The following is a 15,447-nucleotide window of genomic DNA, read 5'->3' on the forward strand; positions in this document are numbered from 1 at the left end:
AGGATCATTTTTATTAAATACTCTTTCTACTACTTTTTCCAAGCTGGTGTAAATAAATCGCGGTTTTTACACAACTGGACTTTACTGTAAAAAATATATACAACTACAGTAATCCGTCACGTATCCGCTCTAACTGTTTATCCGCTGTTATCAAGCTCTTCAGCAACGTTAGTTTATTATTGAACAGAGAAGATTACTTCACAGATTGCAGATCCCACCACAGTTTTCGTACGCTGTGTTGTACGCGCTCCGTGCGCTGCCATTGCTGGTAGTGTCACATGCGCTGTGCAGTGTGTTGATGTGTAAATAAATCCTGTTCGCCTGCGGGAGGCGTATCAACTTGAACCTCCGTCTGGATCTCCTGCCTGTCACTCAGCAGCGAATGCACGCACCCACACGGCAGACAGCTACTCTGTCACAAGCATTAATACCCTGTATCTTTCTAAACAAGGGATTTAGGGGAGCTCCCTAATTAAAGCTGAATCTCTAAACAGTAATTGTGTGAATATAGTAATTGTTACATGCGTGTAGAATGGTATTTAAAACAGGATTCATGCACCTGACTTTTTACGTACCTCTTACTCTGGTCCCAAAGTAGTCAGATATGTGACGGATTATTGTATTGATATTTAAGCTCGGGGTGTACTGTCTGAATAATGGTTGGTCCCATACTATAATATATAAAACAGTGACTATTGAAATAAAGGGGAACTGCCTGCATAATGGTTGATGCCATGATTTATTTACCCATCAAAGTGAACCACAGAAGACATGCTGCTGAGTTATTTTTGCTCTCTTTCTCTGTGATCCCTCCTTCCTGTCTCCTGTTTCTTTTCTTGTCGTTTCTCGCTGCGTCGCTCCTCCTCTCCTCTCCTGTGCAGCTCCGTAAACTAATCAGCGACTTCTCAATCTTCATGTCCATAATGATGTTTGTGGGTCTTGATATGCTTGTGGGACTGAACACCCCCAAGCTCATAGTGCCGACAGAGTTCAAGGTACACGCGTTCCCTTCTCTGTCTGTCTGTCTGTCTGTCTGTTAGTTTATGTGGCAGGAACCTTATAAAAGTCGCCCATTGTGAAAGCATAGCAAAGTTTAATAAGGCATTGTTAAATCACTGTACAGCATAGGCAAGCATTGTAAAGCCCAGAGAGGTATGGTAAAGCATAGGGAAGCATTGTAAAGCACAGAGAGGTCTGGTAAAGCATAGGGAAGCATTGTAAAGCACAGAGAGGTCTGGTAAAGCATAGGGAAGCATTGTAAAGCACAGAGAGGTCTGGTAAAGCATAGGGAAGCATTGTAAAGCACAGAGTGGTCTGGTAAAGCATAGGGAAGCATTGTAAAGCACAAAGAGGTCTGGTAAAGCATAGGGAAGCATTGTAAAGCACAGAGAGGTCTGGTAAAGCATAGGGAAGCATTGTAAAGCACAGAGAGGTCTGGTAAAGCATAGGGAAGCATTGTAAAGCACAGAGAGGTGTGGTAAAGCATAGGGAAGCATTGTAAAGCACAGAGAGGTCTGGTAAAGCATTGGGAAGCATTGTAAAGCACAGAGAGGTATGGTAAAGCATAGGGAAGCATTGTAAAGCACAGAGGTCTGGTAAAGCATAGGGAAGCATTGTAAAGCACAGAGAGGTATGGTAAAGCACAGGGAAGCATTGTAAACCACAGAGAGGTGTGATAAAGCATAGGGAAGCATTGTAAAGCACAGAGAGGTGTGATAAAGCATAGGGAAGCATTGTAAAGCACAGAGAGGTGTGGTAAAGCATAGGGAAGCATTGTAAAGCACAGAGAGGTGTGATAAAGCATTGGGAAGCATTGTAAAGCACAGAGAGGTATGGTAAAGCATAGGGAAGCATTGTAAAGCACAGAGAGGTCTGGTAAAGCATAGGGACGCATTGTAAAGCACAGAGAGGTCTGGTAAAGCATAGGGAAGCATTGTAAAGCACAGAGAGGTCTGGTAAAGCATAGGGAAGCATTGTAAAGCACAGAGAGGTCTGGTAAAGCATAGGGAAGCATTGTAAAGCACAGAGAGGTCTGGTAAAGCATAGGGAAGCATTGCAAAGCACAGACAGGTACGGTAAAGCATATTAAAAAACAAACCATGGTAAACTAACCCTTATAAAAGTGTGCCACAGTAAAAGCTCAGCAAAGTGTAATGGAGTGTGCTTGTGTGTTTTGTGTTGTGAAGCCGACCCGTGCGGACCGTGGCTGGTTTGTCCTTCCCTTTGGGAAGAACCCCTGGTGGGTGTACGTGGCCAGCGCCGTGCCCGCCCTCCTCGTCACCATCCTCATCTTCATGGACCAGCAGATCTCTGCAGTCATCGTCAACCGCAAGGAGCACAAGCTCAAGGTGAGTCAGTCGCACCCGCGCCGTGCTGTCTGCTGTTGTACTGGGATGATCAGGCTGTGCGTCATGTCTTGTATTTATTGTATTGTAGCATTTTATTGTGACTTTCTGACTGTGTGTGTGTGATAAGCAGACAAATTGGAGTTGGGATCGGCTGTCTGGGTGCTGTATACACACTCACATCACCGACCTGCTGCATTATATTCAGTTGTGATTATCAGACTTTGTGTGTGTGTGTGTTGCATTGTATTATTCATTATACTGTGATTTTTTTTCGGACCGTGTGTTGCCCTGTTTTGTGATTAGCAGACAGTTTGTGTTGGGTTGTGATCAGCTGTCTGTGTGCTCTATAGACACCTGCCACACCGACCTGTTGTATCGCATTCGGATGTATTGTGCTTGCTGTAGAAAGACTGAAGATATACAAGTTGACTGTGTGTTGTAATTATTGTGTAACTGTATTGTGATTATCTGTGTGTGTTGCAGAGCTGCACAAACCGATCATTCCATTGCTCTGATCAAGCTCTCCACAGGTGAGGGGCTCTCATGTCGATCGGGCTGATTTACCCATTCAGAGTGAATTAAGAAACAGCTGCTTGGGTTTGTGTGGATCGCTGTTCTCCACAGAGTCTAAGAAAAGCAGCGACCCACACGAACCCCAGCAGCTGTTTCTTAATTCACTCTGAATGGGGAATCAGCCCGATCGACACCGGAGACCCTCCCCTGATTGCCAGCCCCTGATTTCTGCGGAGAGCTCGATGCTGTCTTGCTCGTGTGCTCGGCTCCCTTTGGGCTGGGCTCCCTGCTCTGTGTGGCACGCTGACTGCGTCCGTCTCTGTCTATGCAGAAGGGCTGTGGCTACCACATGGACCTGTTCTGGGTGGGGCTGCTGATGGCGGCCTGCTCCTTCATGGGGCTCCCCTGGTACGTCGCTGCCACCGTCATCTCGATCGCTCACATCGACAGCCTGAAGATGGAGACGGAGTCCAGCGCACCCGGAGAGCAGCCCCAGTTTCTGGGGGTCCGGTACAGAGAGAGGGAGGGAGGGAGGGAGACCCACTATAGAGATCCTATAGATCTGATACAGTGCATAATCTATATGATACAATACTGTAAGCACAGTGTACTGTAAGCATAGATTTGATACAGTACAGAATCTATATAATTCAGTAAGTGCAACACAAACCAGGAGCAGGCTGTTTTGCACTGAGGTGGGACCATAGACCCTACAGATCTTTTAGGACATTACACATGTCCTGTCAACTCTCTGTGCTTTACAATGCTTCCCTATGCTTTACCAGACCTCTCTGTGCTTTACAATGCTTCCCTATGCTTTACCAGACCTCTCTGTGCATTACAATGCTTCCCTATGCTTTACCATACCTCTCTGTGCTTTACAATGCTTGCCTATGCTTTACCAGACCTCTCTGTGCTTTACAATGCTTCCCTATGCTTTACCAGACCTCTCTGTGCTTTACAATGCTTCCCTGTGCTTTACCAGACCTCTCTGTGCTTTACAATGCTTCCCTGTGCTTCACCAGACCTCTCTGTGCTTTACAATGCTTCCCTATGCTTTACCAGACCTCTCTGTGCTTTACAATGCTTCCCTATGCTTTACCAGACCTCTCTGTGCTTTACAATGCTCCCCTATGCTTTACCAGACCTCTCTGTGCTTTACAATGCTTCCCTATGCTTTACCAGACCTCTCTGTGCTTTACAATGCTCCCCTATGCTTTACCAGACCTCTCTGTGCTTTACAATGCTTCCCTATGCTTTACCAGACCTCTCTGCTTTACAATGCTTCCCTATGCTTTACCACACCTCTCTGTGCTTTACAATGCTTGCCTATGCTTTACCACACCTCTCTGTGCTTTATTACACTTTGGTTAACTTTTAGAAGGGGTATGTACTGAGAGGGAAACTCAAGCCATTACAACCTGCTACTCCGTGCCTTCATTATGTTTTGTTGTTTTAGTCAGTTTCTTTCAGTGACAGCATACAATATAAAACTCCAGGGCGTAGGTTTTGTGTTGATGTGAATGGCACCAGTATTACGATGGTCTGCTGTGTGTGGATCAACTGGACAGACCCCTGTAACCCGCTTGCACACACACACATGCAGTACTCGGCTGTTTCTTGTCCCTGTGCAGGGAGCAGAGGCTAACTGGGATCGTTGTGTTCATCCTGACCGGAGTCTCTATCTTCCTGGCTCCTATTCTGCAGGTGAGTGTCACATCTGATCTCTCTGTACTGCTGCTCTGTGACGATGACCTCTCATGCGTCACCCTGTCGTTGTTTGTGTGTTTCCCGCAGTACATCCCCATGCCAGTGCTGTACGGAGTCTTCCTCTACATGGGCGTGGCGTCTCTCAATGGAATCCAGGTACAGACACGCCTTTTGAAGATCCTTTTTTTATGCAGGCTTGGTGGGTCCAGTGGTTAAAGAAAAGGGCTTGACACCAAATCCTCAGCCACTGACTCACCGTGTGTGACCCTGAGCAAGTCACTGAACCTCCTTGTGATCCGTCCTTCGGACGAGACGTAAAACAAACAAGGTCCTATTGGAAGCGACTCTGCAGCAGCAGTTATGATGCACAGCTCACCCCCTAGTCTCTGTAAGTCGCTGTAGATAAAAGCGTCTGCTAAATAACAATTTAATAATAATACTGGACAGGTAGATGTAATGCTCAACCACAGAAAACAACCAGGCCTTATTCAGTGTATTGTTAAGCATATTTTGCTCAATCAGTAATTCCGAAAGTATTGTGCAGCACCTCCACACACCACCTCCACACAAGATAACATTTCATAGCTTATGATCTGTCAAAATTATAGTACTTCTTATGTGACACAATTCTAATGTTAAAAAAGCTTCTTATCTAAATAAGACACCCTACACCCGCCCTGTTACATGTGTTTCTCTCCCTGTCTCTCCCTCTCTCTTTGTCTCTCTCACCCTCTCTCCCCCTCTCTGTCTCTCTCACCCCCTCACCTTTCTCTTGCCCCCCTCTCTCCCTCTCCCCCTCTTTGTCTCTCCCTCTCTCTCTGTCTCCCCCTCTCCCTCTCTCCCCCCTCTCCTCTCTCCTTCCCCCTCTCTTCTCTTGCCCCTCTCTCTCACCCCTCACCCCTCTCTCTCTCCCCCTCTCTGTCTCCCCCTCTCTGTCTCTCTCTCTCTCTCTCACCCTCTCTTTTCTCTCACCCTCACTCTCTCTCCCCTCCTCTCTCACCCCCTCTCTCTCCCTCTCCCTCACTCTCTCACCCCTCCCCCTCTCTCTCCCCCTCTGTCTCTCTCTCTCTCACCCTCTCCTCTCGCCCCCCTCTCTCTCCTCTCTCTCCCCCTCTCTGTCTCTCTCCCCCCTCTCTCTCTCCCCCTCTCCTCTCCCCCCACCCCCTCTCCCTCTCTCCCTCTGTCCCCCCCGCTCTGTCTCTCCCCCTCTCCTCTCTCCCCCTCTCTCTCACCCCTCCCCCTCTCTCTCTCTCTCTCTCACCCTCTCCTCTCGCCCCCCTCTCTCTCCTCTCTCTGTCCCCCTCTCTGTCTCTCTCCCCCCTCTCTCTCTCCCCCTCTCCTCTCCCCCCTCTCCCTCTCTCCCTCTGTCCCCCCCGCTCTGTCTCTCCCCCTCTCCTCTCTCTCTCCCCCTCTCTCTCACCCCTCTCTCTCCCCTTCTGCCCCTCTCACCCCTCTCTCCCTCTCTCTCTCTCCCCCCCTCTCTCCCTTCTCTCTCCCTCTCTGTCTCACCCTCTCTCTCTCTCTCTCTCCCTCTCTCTCTCTTTCTCTCTCTCTCTCTCTCCCCCCCTCTCTCTCTCCCCCTCTCTCAGTTCTGGGATCGCTGTAAGCTCTACCTCATGCCTGCCAAGCACCAGCCGGACTACACCTTCCTCCGTCACGTGCCGCTGCGCCGGGTCCACCTCTTCACCGTGGTGCAGATCGTCTGCCTCGCCGTGCTCTGGGTTCTCAAGTCCACCATGGCAGCCATCATCTTCCCAATCATGGTGAGACCGAGCTTCCTGCGGCTTTGCTCGCTCCGTGAAACCATGAAAATCTTAACAGGAATTGGCATAGTTAACCCCTAACCAGGGCTTTCTAAGTGCAGCACAGAAACCAGGACCAGAGGACACACGGAAGGAGTGGTTACCAAGGGATACCTAGCCATGTTGTTCAAGTTTTTAGATCAATCAGATACCAGAAGCCAGATGAGCCTAGATGAGCCGAATGGCCTCTCGTTTGTAAATTTTACTTCTCATTCTTATCAACCAGCCTTTAATCAAAGGTGGTAGTAAGTACAGTAAATCAGCAGTATGTGACCAAAACACATTTCAACAAGACCTCTATCTCTCTTCCACCTGACCCTCTCTCCCTCACACACTCTCTCCTCCCTCTCTCCCTCTCCTCCTCCCTGTCTCTCCCCCTGCCTCCCTCTATCCCTCCTCCCCTCTCCCTCTCCTCCTCCCTCTCTCTCCCTCTCCTCCTCCCTGTCTCTCCCTCTCCTCCCTCTATCCCTCCTCCCCTCTCCCTCTCCTCCTCCCTGTCTCTCCCTCTCCTCCCTCTATCCCTCCTCCCCTCTCCCTCTCTTCCTCCCTGTCTCTCCCTCTCCACCCTCTATCCCTCCTCCCCTCTCTCCCTCTCCTCCTCCCTGTCTCTCCCTCTCCTCCCTCTATCCCTCCTCCCCTCCCTCCCTCTCCTCCTCCCTGTCTCTCCCCCTGCCTCCCTCTATCCCTCCTCCCCTCTCTCCCTCTCTTCCTCCCTGTCTCTCCCTCTCCTCCCTCTATCCCTCCTCCCCTCTCTCCCTCTCCTCCCCTCTCTCCCTCTCCTCCCTCTCTCTCAGATCCTGGGCCTGATCATCGTTCGTAAGATGCTTGACTGGGTCTTCTCTCAGCATGACCTGGCCTGGCTGGACGATATCCTCCCCGAGAAAGACAAGAAGAAGGAGGAGGACAAGAAGAAAAAGAAGAAGAAGAAGCAGGGGAGAGGAGAGGAGGGAGACAGTGAGGACGAGGTAAGAGCCGTGGCTGCAGAATGGAGAGGCGCACTCAGCACCTGTTCACATTGGAGATTAGAAGTCGGGCTGTACTCCTGGACTTTGTTCAAACCCTGTTCTAAATTGTTTAACTGAACCAATTACACCTCGATCCAGACCCTGAAATAGTTCATTATCACATTGTACCTGTTACACCTGGAGTGGAATGGTCCTCCAGGACCATGATTGGTTGACCACACCTGGATTAGAGAGGCCCTCAGTTAAATAGTTTGCTGGCTTGGTAACTTTCTTGGGTGTGCTTTTACTGTTGAAAATGTGTTAATGACGATTTGGAGTGAAGAGATCAGAGAATCCAGTTTTAAAAAATTCCTCAAAAGTGGGATTCTCGCTACTCCACCTGTCTTGAAATGAATTTGTCTACAGCTATGGCCAAAAGTTTTGCATCGCCCTATAGAATTAACTAATTGTGCTTCATAAAGTCGAATGAAACCTGCTGAATAATGTTACGTTAACATCTTGAATTGCATACCAGCGCTTTGTAGTTTTCCATCTACTTCACGGAAAACTGACAAATTAAAAATTGTGACATTACGAAATCTATCCTGAAACACCTACCGTACTACGGTAGACTTTTCTCGATATCATTTGTAGTTTCTTTGATTACACGATGTTAAATAAAAGATTATGTTCATATAGTTTTTCATATGAAATTCTAGCTGATGCAAAAGTTTTGGCCACAGCTGTACAGCTGCATGAATTGGTTTGTGGTTGAATGAATTATAATCCTAAGAGACTCTCCCATCAATGCAGTCCTCTTCTCTCCCTCCCTGTGTTTCATGGCTCTCCCCCCTCCCTCCGTTTCTTCCCAGTCTAAACCCCCCGTTCCTGTAAAGATCCCAATGGACACCCTGCAGCCTGACCCTGTCAACAGCTCTCCTTCTCCAGGCAGTAAGTACTGAGAGCCATCCCAAGCCTTCCGACATCTCCTCATCTTAGGGAGAGATTCAATCCACTGTTTTCTTTTCCTGATATTTTATGGCGCAATTCAAACTAGCAGCCATAATGGGACACGCCCCCAAAACGCCATTGTGGTCCAGCGGTTAAAGGGGCTTGTTACCAGCTTCAATCCCAACTCAGCCACTGACTCCCTGTGTGTGACCCTGAGCAAGTCACTGAACCTCCTTGTCCTCCTTGTGAGACGTAAAACAAACAAGCTCCTACTGGAAGTGACTGCAGCAGCAGCAGTTGTTGATCAAGCATAGTTCACCCCCAAGTCTCTGTAAGACGCTTTGGATAAAAGCGAGTGCAGATAAGTCCTAATAAAGTGGCCAGGCAGGTATAATGCCCCTAATTCCAGCTGCTAACTTTCTTGTTATGTTTCCTTTGCAGGAGAAGGGCCGCCCGCAGTCTAACTGCTCTCCCAGCGAGTCGGAGCTGGATCGCAGGTACTGTGTCCTGAACATTCGCGTACCTTACAATGAAATGATGCAGCCAGGCGCGGACCAGCTCAACTGGGGGGGCCACTACCAGTGAGAGGCTGTAACCACCCGGGATTACAGAACCCACCCCCAACACCCCCCCGCCATTAAATTCCATTGGTATAGCCCAGTAGGAATTAATACCCTTGGAAAAGTTTCCTGTAGTAAAAGCATAGTGAAAGCATGGTAAAGCATAGGTGAACATTGTACAGAGAGGTAAGGTAAAGCATATTAATAAGCAAACCGGGATAAACCCTTATAAAAGTTTCCCACACAGTAAAAGCACAGCAAAGCGTAATAAAGCACAGTGAAAGCATAGGGAAGCATTAGTGAGCATTGTAAAGCCCTGAAAGGGGAAAGCATATTAAATTAACATGGGAGACCATGGTAGACTCTGCTGAGTCACAGGAAAAGCGCAGGGAAAACTGCATAATATTACTGTGCAAATGTACCGAGGTAAACTGTTGTAAGGGTAGTTACTGAAGTCAGGTATATTCCTAGATCTAACCAGTGGAGTGTCTAGGAATTGCATACCAAGGCTGTGAAAATCTAACAGTCTCTTTACTTTCTGTCTGGATCTAAAGTTTCAGAGACAATAGAGGGTTGATTTAGGGGGTGCTTGGATCCGTTTAGATCAATTGGACGCACCCACGCAAGGATCTTTATCAGATTTTATCCCAAATTTGTTAAAAAAAATTACACCAAGAAAATCTATGACTTTTCATGTATGTAAGTAAAAATAATAGATTTAGAGTAATGTGGGGCTGTCTGTTTAACATACTGCTAAATTCAGGAGCCGATCTTCAGTTCTAGTTGCCTGTCTTAGTGATAGAAGCCAATTCTGACTTATTTTTGTTTTGCTGGCAATACCCTAGCTGTGCACTAGATGGCGCCGGAACATACTAAAATTAAGACACTTTGGCCGATCTGGCCCGCATTACACACGTCTACGGCACTGTCAATACAAAATTATATCATCAAGTGCTGAATTAACTATTTAGAACAATTGCCAACATCACAAAACTGTAAGGGAAGAGTAATGTGATGTTAAGCTCCTAATATATAATAGTGCAGCGCTAGCATTTGTTAATCGGTTGACCCTACCCCTGTTTGCAACAATGAAAGCTTTTTTGTTGTTGAGGTTGCTTCCAGCAGTCCACTGAATTGACTTGATCTGGAATCTGTCCCCACAGTCGCTGCCCCTCAGCTCCCAGTGCCTGATCTGTAGCCACACAGCAGCCAGGCTGTCAGACATGGTTTCTAGGTGGGGCTGCTTCATCCCAGACAGTTATTCCAACCAAATCTCCCCAGTGTGTCTAGTTGTGCTTTGTAAGTCTGATTGACCACAGGATTTGTTGTGTTGCTTTGGTCTCATACCGAAGTGGTCGAGTCTAACGAGTCTAAAGCCTATTTTCCAGGGATCGAAATAAGACGTTCCAGGTTTTATTAAGAGCTTAATTAGCCCCAGTGTGTACAGGTATTATTATTATTTATTTCTTAGCAGACGCCCTTATCCAGGGCGACTTACAATTGTTACAAGATATCACATTATTTTTACATACAATTACCCATTTATCCAGTTGGGTTTTTACTGGAGCAATCTAGGTAAAGTACCTTGCTCAAGGGTACAACAGCAGTGTCCCCCACCTGGGATTGAACCCACGACCCTCCGGTCAAGAGTCCAGAGCCCTAACCACTACTCCACACTGCTGCCCAGGTAACAAGCTCAGGTGTGTTTTATTAAACTCATAGTAAAACCCGGAATGGATCAAACTGCTATGCAAAAGGAGTCTTATTTCCATCCTTGTTTTCCCTTGCCCAGTGCTGCTGTAATCGTCTCCATTGACAATGAGGCTTGTTTATTTATCAGAGACCTGTGTGCGGAATTGAAAGTTACGTGGGATGCCGATAGGTCAGAAAACTGAATTATTTCCTCAGTGCAGCTATTTATTATTATTATTATTATTATTATTATTATTATTATTATTATTATTATTATAAGTAGTACTATTAAGTTTGCTCCAATATATAAAAAGCAGGAACATAGGCCTATATAGCATGCATTTAAAAAAAAAAAATCAAATGGTAATAATAATGAATTAAGTTTTGTCTATTGTCTGTTAAAAACCTAATACTGGATCTTTATTACTCCATAAAGTTACCCTTTTTTAAATCTTTTTTTATCTCTTCACATCTTCTCCTATTGTGAGCCCTTTCCTGCCCTGAGAATGCTGTAACCCCTTCTCCACACCTGAGATCCGAATGAACCTGCTTGCAGAGGGAGGGGAGGGCAGTCACTGGAACAGCACAGTGCTTTACTACCCATTCTCCACACTGAGATCCGAATGAACCTGCTTGCAGAGGGAGGGGAGGGCAGTCACTGGAACAGCACAGTGCTTTACTACCCATTCTCCACACTGAGATCCAAATGAACCTGCTTGCAGAGGGAGGGGATGCAGTCACTAGAACAGCACAGTGCTTTACTACCCATTCTCCACACTGAGATCCGAATGAACCTGCTTGCAGAGGGAGGGGAGGGCAGTCACTAGAACAGCACAGTGCTTTACTACCCATTCTCCACACTGTGACCTGAATGAACCTGCTTGCAGAGGGAGGGGAGGGCAGTCACTGGAACAGCGCAGTGCTTTATTACCCATTCTCCACACTGAGATCTGAATGAACCTGCTTGCAGAGGGAGGGGAGGGCAGTCACTGGAACAGCACATTCAGAACGGGGTTCAGGGCAGGGGACACCTCAGTAATCTGTCGTCAGGGAGGATAATTTGTCTTGGGAGGGCTCAGCTTTGACATTGGAATTTGCATATTACAAACACCTGCTTTTAAATCTGGATCTGATTACAGCGTGCAATAGGCAGGGTCAGCTAGACCGGGTTTGACTTTCTGGCTGCAGTCTAATAGAGCCCCACAAGAGCAGCTACTGCCTCCCCAGTGTCTGAACAACTACAAAAAAAAAAGTTAAAATTGAATTTAAAAAATAATTTTCAAACCCAGGATTTCGATTTTAAATAAATGAAATGTGATCAGTCCAGAGCTGACAGACAAAGAGAAGGAGGGGCGATACCTTTTATTGGACTAACTGTGTGGTCCAGGACTGTGGTACAGGAGGCTGTGTGGTCCAGTGGTTAAAGAAAAGGGCTTGTAACCAGGAGGTCCCCGGTTCAAATCCCACCTCAGCCACTGACTCATTGTGTGGCCCTGAGCAAGTCACTTACCCTCCTTGTGCTCCGTCTTTCGGGTGAGACGTAATTGTAAGTGACTCTGCAGCTGATGCATAGTTCACACACCTGTGTCTCTGTAAGTCGCCTTGGATAAAGGCGTCTGCTAAATAAACAGAATTTTAACTAAACAGTAACGAATCGCCAGCTTTCAAGACCTCAGAGGTCTCTTCTCCTTCAGAGTAGCACAGTGAAAGCATGGTAAAGCACAGGTCAGCATTCAGAACAGAAAATAGCAGGCACTTTTTTACACAGAGAATTGTGAGGGTCTGGAACCAACTCTCCAGTAATGTTGTTGAAGCTGACACCCTGGGATCCTTCAAGAAGCTGCTTGATGAGATTCTGGGATCAATAAACTACTAAAAACCAAACAAGCAAGATGGGCTGAATGGCCTGCTCTCGTTTGTAAACTTTCTTATGTTCTTATTGTGACATCAAACCTACTTTTCACCTGAATAAGAAGACCTTTGAGGTGATTAATTAATGTTTAGTTAGTCCAATAAAAGGCATCTCCTTCTCTTTGTCTGTGATTTTAAAGTCGAAACGGAAGCCAGGTTTGTTTGGTAGCGGTCTGACTCTCCCCTAGCCTGTACTAACAAGCTTGTTCTGCACTCAATCCAGCATCACGCTGCACCTGAAGATCTCCTGCCCGTCATCCTCTCCCGCTGTCAATTACTCCCGGAGCTCCATGTGGGCCGTGCCCCAGGTGAAGATAGAAATGGAGTCAGACTACGAAGACACAGACACAGATAGACATCCCAGAGACATGGGCAGTGAGACCACCCTATAGCAACTATAGCAACACACCCCCCGAAAAAATTTAAAAAAACAAGCCTGCTCTTCCTGTGACTCTTCTACCCTCTCCCCCCTCCTCTAAAACAAAAACAGTTTTGTTTTTTTTCATTTTTAATTTTGACAAGTTTGCTGCGGGGAATACACAAGATTACTGGAGATAATAACCTCCAGTAATCACAGTGAAAACACGGATTTAAAAAATAAATAAATACTGGAATAAACAGCATGTCGAATTTATAAGATGCGTACGTTTTTCTTAAACCGATGATCACCTCTGCAGTAGACCAGGTCAGTCAGTGTGTGTGTGTGTGTGTGTGTGTGTGTGTGAGATTTAAAGGTCACATTCTGAAAGATTCACGCCTCTACTACTTAGAAATTTGTGTTTTCAGAAAATAGTGTAGTTTAAACTTTGTATGGGTGTCTAAATATCTTCTTGTAGTTTTTGGGGTAGTGTTTTTCTGTTCCGTTCATGTCCTGGGGCCAGGTTTTTCAAAACTTCTAATCTGGATAACAGTGATCTGGATTTTGTGATTGAGATTATTTTTTATCTGGGTCGTTTTTGATTCGTTTTTTCAGAACACGGCACTGCTGGATTACATTTATCCAGATTACGATTACAAACTCCTTTTTTCTAAAACTAATTTCGATCACAGGAAATAGAATAGAGCTCTTAAAATCATGTCTTACCTTTACTAGGTACACCAGAGTGAATGCCAAAGAGATACAATTTGAACAAAAACTACATATTGAGAAGGGAAGCTAAATTCTCCTTCTCCAAAATCTTTTTGGCTGTTTGTTACTTAACCCAGGCAGCAGCTTCACCTGCAGTAATGGAAAAACAGTTTCTGTTTTGACGTGCCAACATTCCTGACTCTTCCTCCTCTCCCCCCTCTTTCTCCTGGTCCCTACAATATATATGTAGCCTCATTGCTAATAGATTTCTTCAGCTGTGATTTAATGGTGGTTCCCAGGTGCCAATGAGAGGACTTGGGTGCAAGAACATTTTTTTTTTTTAAATAAAACTCAGTGCCAAGCAACTACCAGTTTGTGAACACTTGAATGATTTACTGTGCATTCCAGTTTTATATATTCTGTTTGTAATGTAACTGTTTATGTTGTAAATGTGTAGGAAACTTAAAACAGGCATCTCTGTTCAATAGTTCACAGTGAAAGCAATACAAATCATGGAAAAAAAGCACTTTGAAAAGTAGTGTTTTAAATAAGATTTTCTCAAACCTGATGATCGCGTCTCGCTTGCTGTAGTCAATGTGGTGCTGAGATCAAGCATCAGTCATGCTTTGTTTTAAGTGCTGGCTAAATGCATAAATGGGTTAGAATCCCACCCCCTACCCTGTCTCCTAAATACAACATAGTTATTCTACCCCCAGTTATCCTGAAGGACTGTCTCGGCTGAACTGTCTTAAAGAAAACATTTTCAGCTACTATAAAATAAGGATTAGCCCAACATTAAGGGCTGCAAAGGCAACCCAAAACCACTCTGTGGCTTGGAACTAGGTCTCCTGGAACCAGGTTTCAAGACGCTGTTCCTGAAAAAGTGGCTTCATGTTCCCTGAGCTTTACATCACCTCCATGAAGATGCGAGACACGTTTTGCTAAATTGTGGCTCTAAAAAGGACAAGGGTGTATAAGATGGGAATACTGCCTGCAAGTAATGGCCCAAAATGATATATTTCCCTTTGAAAAGTTTATCATATTAAAGCATGGCAAAGGCTGATAAAGCATAGGCAAGCCTAAACCATGAGGTATGGTACAGCATAGTAAAAAACATTGCAAACCAGGGTAAATGCAGAGGGGGTAAACTTCTATAAGGGTTAGTATGGGCGTTGTTTCACCTTCAATGGAACTACCATAGGGTTTATATGCATACAATGCTAGTTCCATTGTAGGTGAGACAAACTCCATAGATTTAATTTCTGACCGTCACTTCTAGGCAAAATTGTCCGGCTTATAGAAAGTTGTCCTCAACCAAAAAAAAAGGGTTCTCCCTTAAATGAAATTCTGTATGATCCTGTATAGCATACATATATTTAAAACCAAAAAAAAAAATCTAAGTTAAAGAAATCTTAAAACTATACAGAAAGCTTCAAAAGGCACTTCTAGATCTGAAATGTAAAACTGTAAGTCAAGCAGACACAAGTCTACTCTAGAGCCGCCTTCAGTGTACACTGCTGTAGACGCTGGTCAAAACGTTTAGTCTACGATCGCCATGATTTGTCCACTGCAGTGGAAGGTTGTGGGTTTGATTTGATAGATGTGAAGTCTGAGCTGCGCAATGCTTTAGGGGCGTCACCTGCATCTCTGTATTCTATTATTTTTTTACTACAACAGAACACACGTGGTGCATTCCACGTTCTCTGTAACTTGTGTACCTGGTGGATTTCTTTCTTTTATAGAATTGTAAAGTGTGATTGAAAATGTTTAGTTGCAGCCTGTGTTGAAATTGAAACGATAATGTTCTGTATCGATGTGTAAACTGTGATTCCCCCGTTTCATTTGTATATTTCACGTCGGCTGTAAAGTTTAAATGAACAGTGTTTGCCAATAAACTTACGCTGGACAAACGGCAGCGTGTGGGTTTCTCTTTATTTAAATGAGTGT

At 45.6% G+C, this 15,447-nt stretch overlaps 1 protein-coding gene across 9 annotated transcripts in view; it reads left to right on the forward strand.

Annotated features, from left to right (window-relative positions):
- LOC117397864 (electrogenic sodium bicarbonate cotransporter 4-like) overlaps positions 1-15,410 on the forward strand; it is a 48,967-nt gene extending 33,557 nt beyond the window's left edge. For 5 of the 9 annotated variants that reach the window (XM_059013710.1, XM_059013709.1, XM_059013708.1 and 2 more), the window contains 9 exons: positions 882-995; positions 2,187-2,348; positions 3,193-3,371; positions 4,496-4,568; positions 4,659-4,727; positions 6,161-6,334; positions 7,168-7,338; positions 8,710-8,765; positions 12,655-15,410. In XM_059013710.1, the coding sequence (XP_058869693.1) occupies positions 882-995; positions 2,187-2,348; positions 3,193-3,371; positions 4,496-4,568; positions 4,659-4,727; positions 6,161-6,334; positions 7,168-7,338; positions 8,710-8,765; positions 12,655-12,823 (1,167 nt within the window). In that variant the 3' untranslated portion in view covers positions 12,824-15,410. Of the gene's footprint in view, positions 1-881; positions 996-2,186; positions 2,349-3,192; positions 3,372-4,495; positions 4,569-4,658; positions 4,728-6,160; positions 6,335-7,167; positions 7,339-8,189; positions 8,269-8,709; positions 8,865-12,654 lie in introns of those variants that run through there. The other 4 variants (XM_059013707.1, XM_059013715.1, XM_059013713.1 and 1 more) reach the window with 3 other exon arrangements.
- Positions 15,411-15,447: the final 37 nt, after the last annotated feature.

This window comes from Acipenser ruthenus, chromosome 46 (assembly GCF_902713425.1).
Source record: "Acipenser ruthenus chromosome 46, fAciRut3.2 maternal haplotype, whole genome shotgun sequence".
Lineage (NCBI taxonomy): Eukaryota > Metazoa > Chordata > Actinopteri > Acipenseriformes > Acipenseridae > Acipenser > Acipenser ruthenus.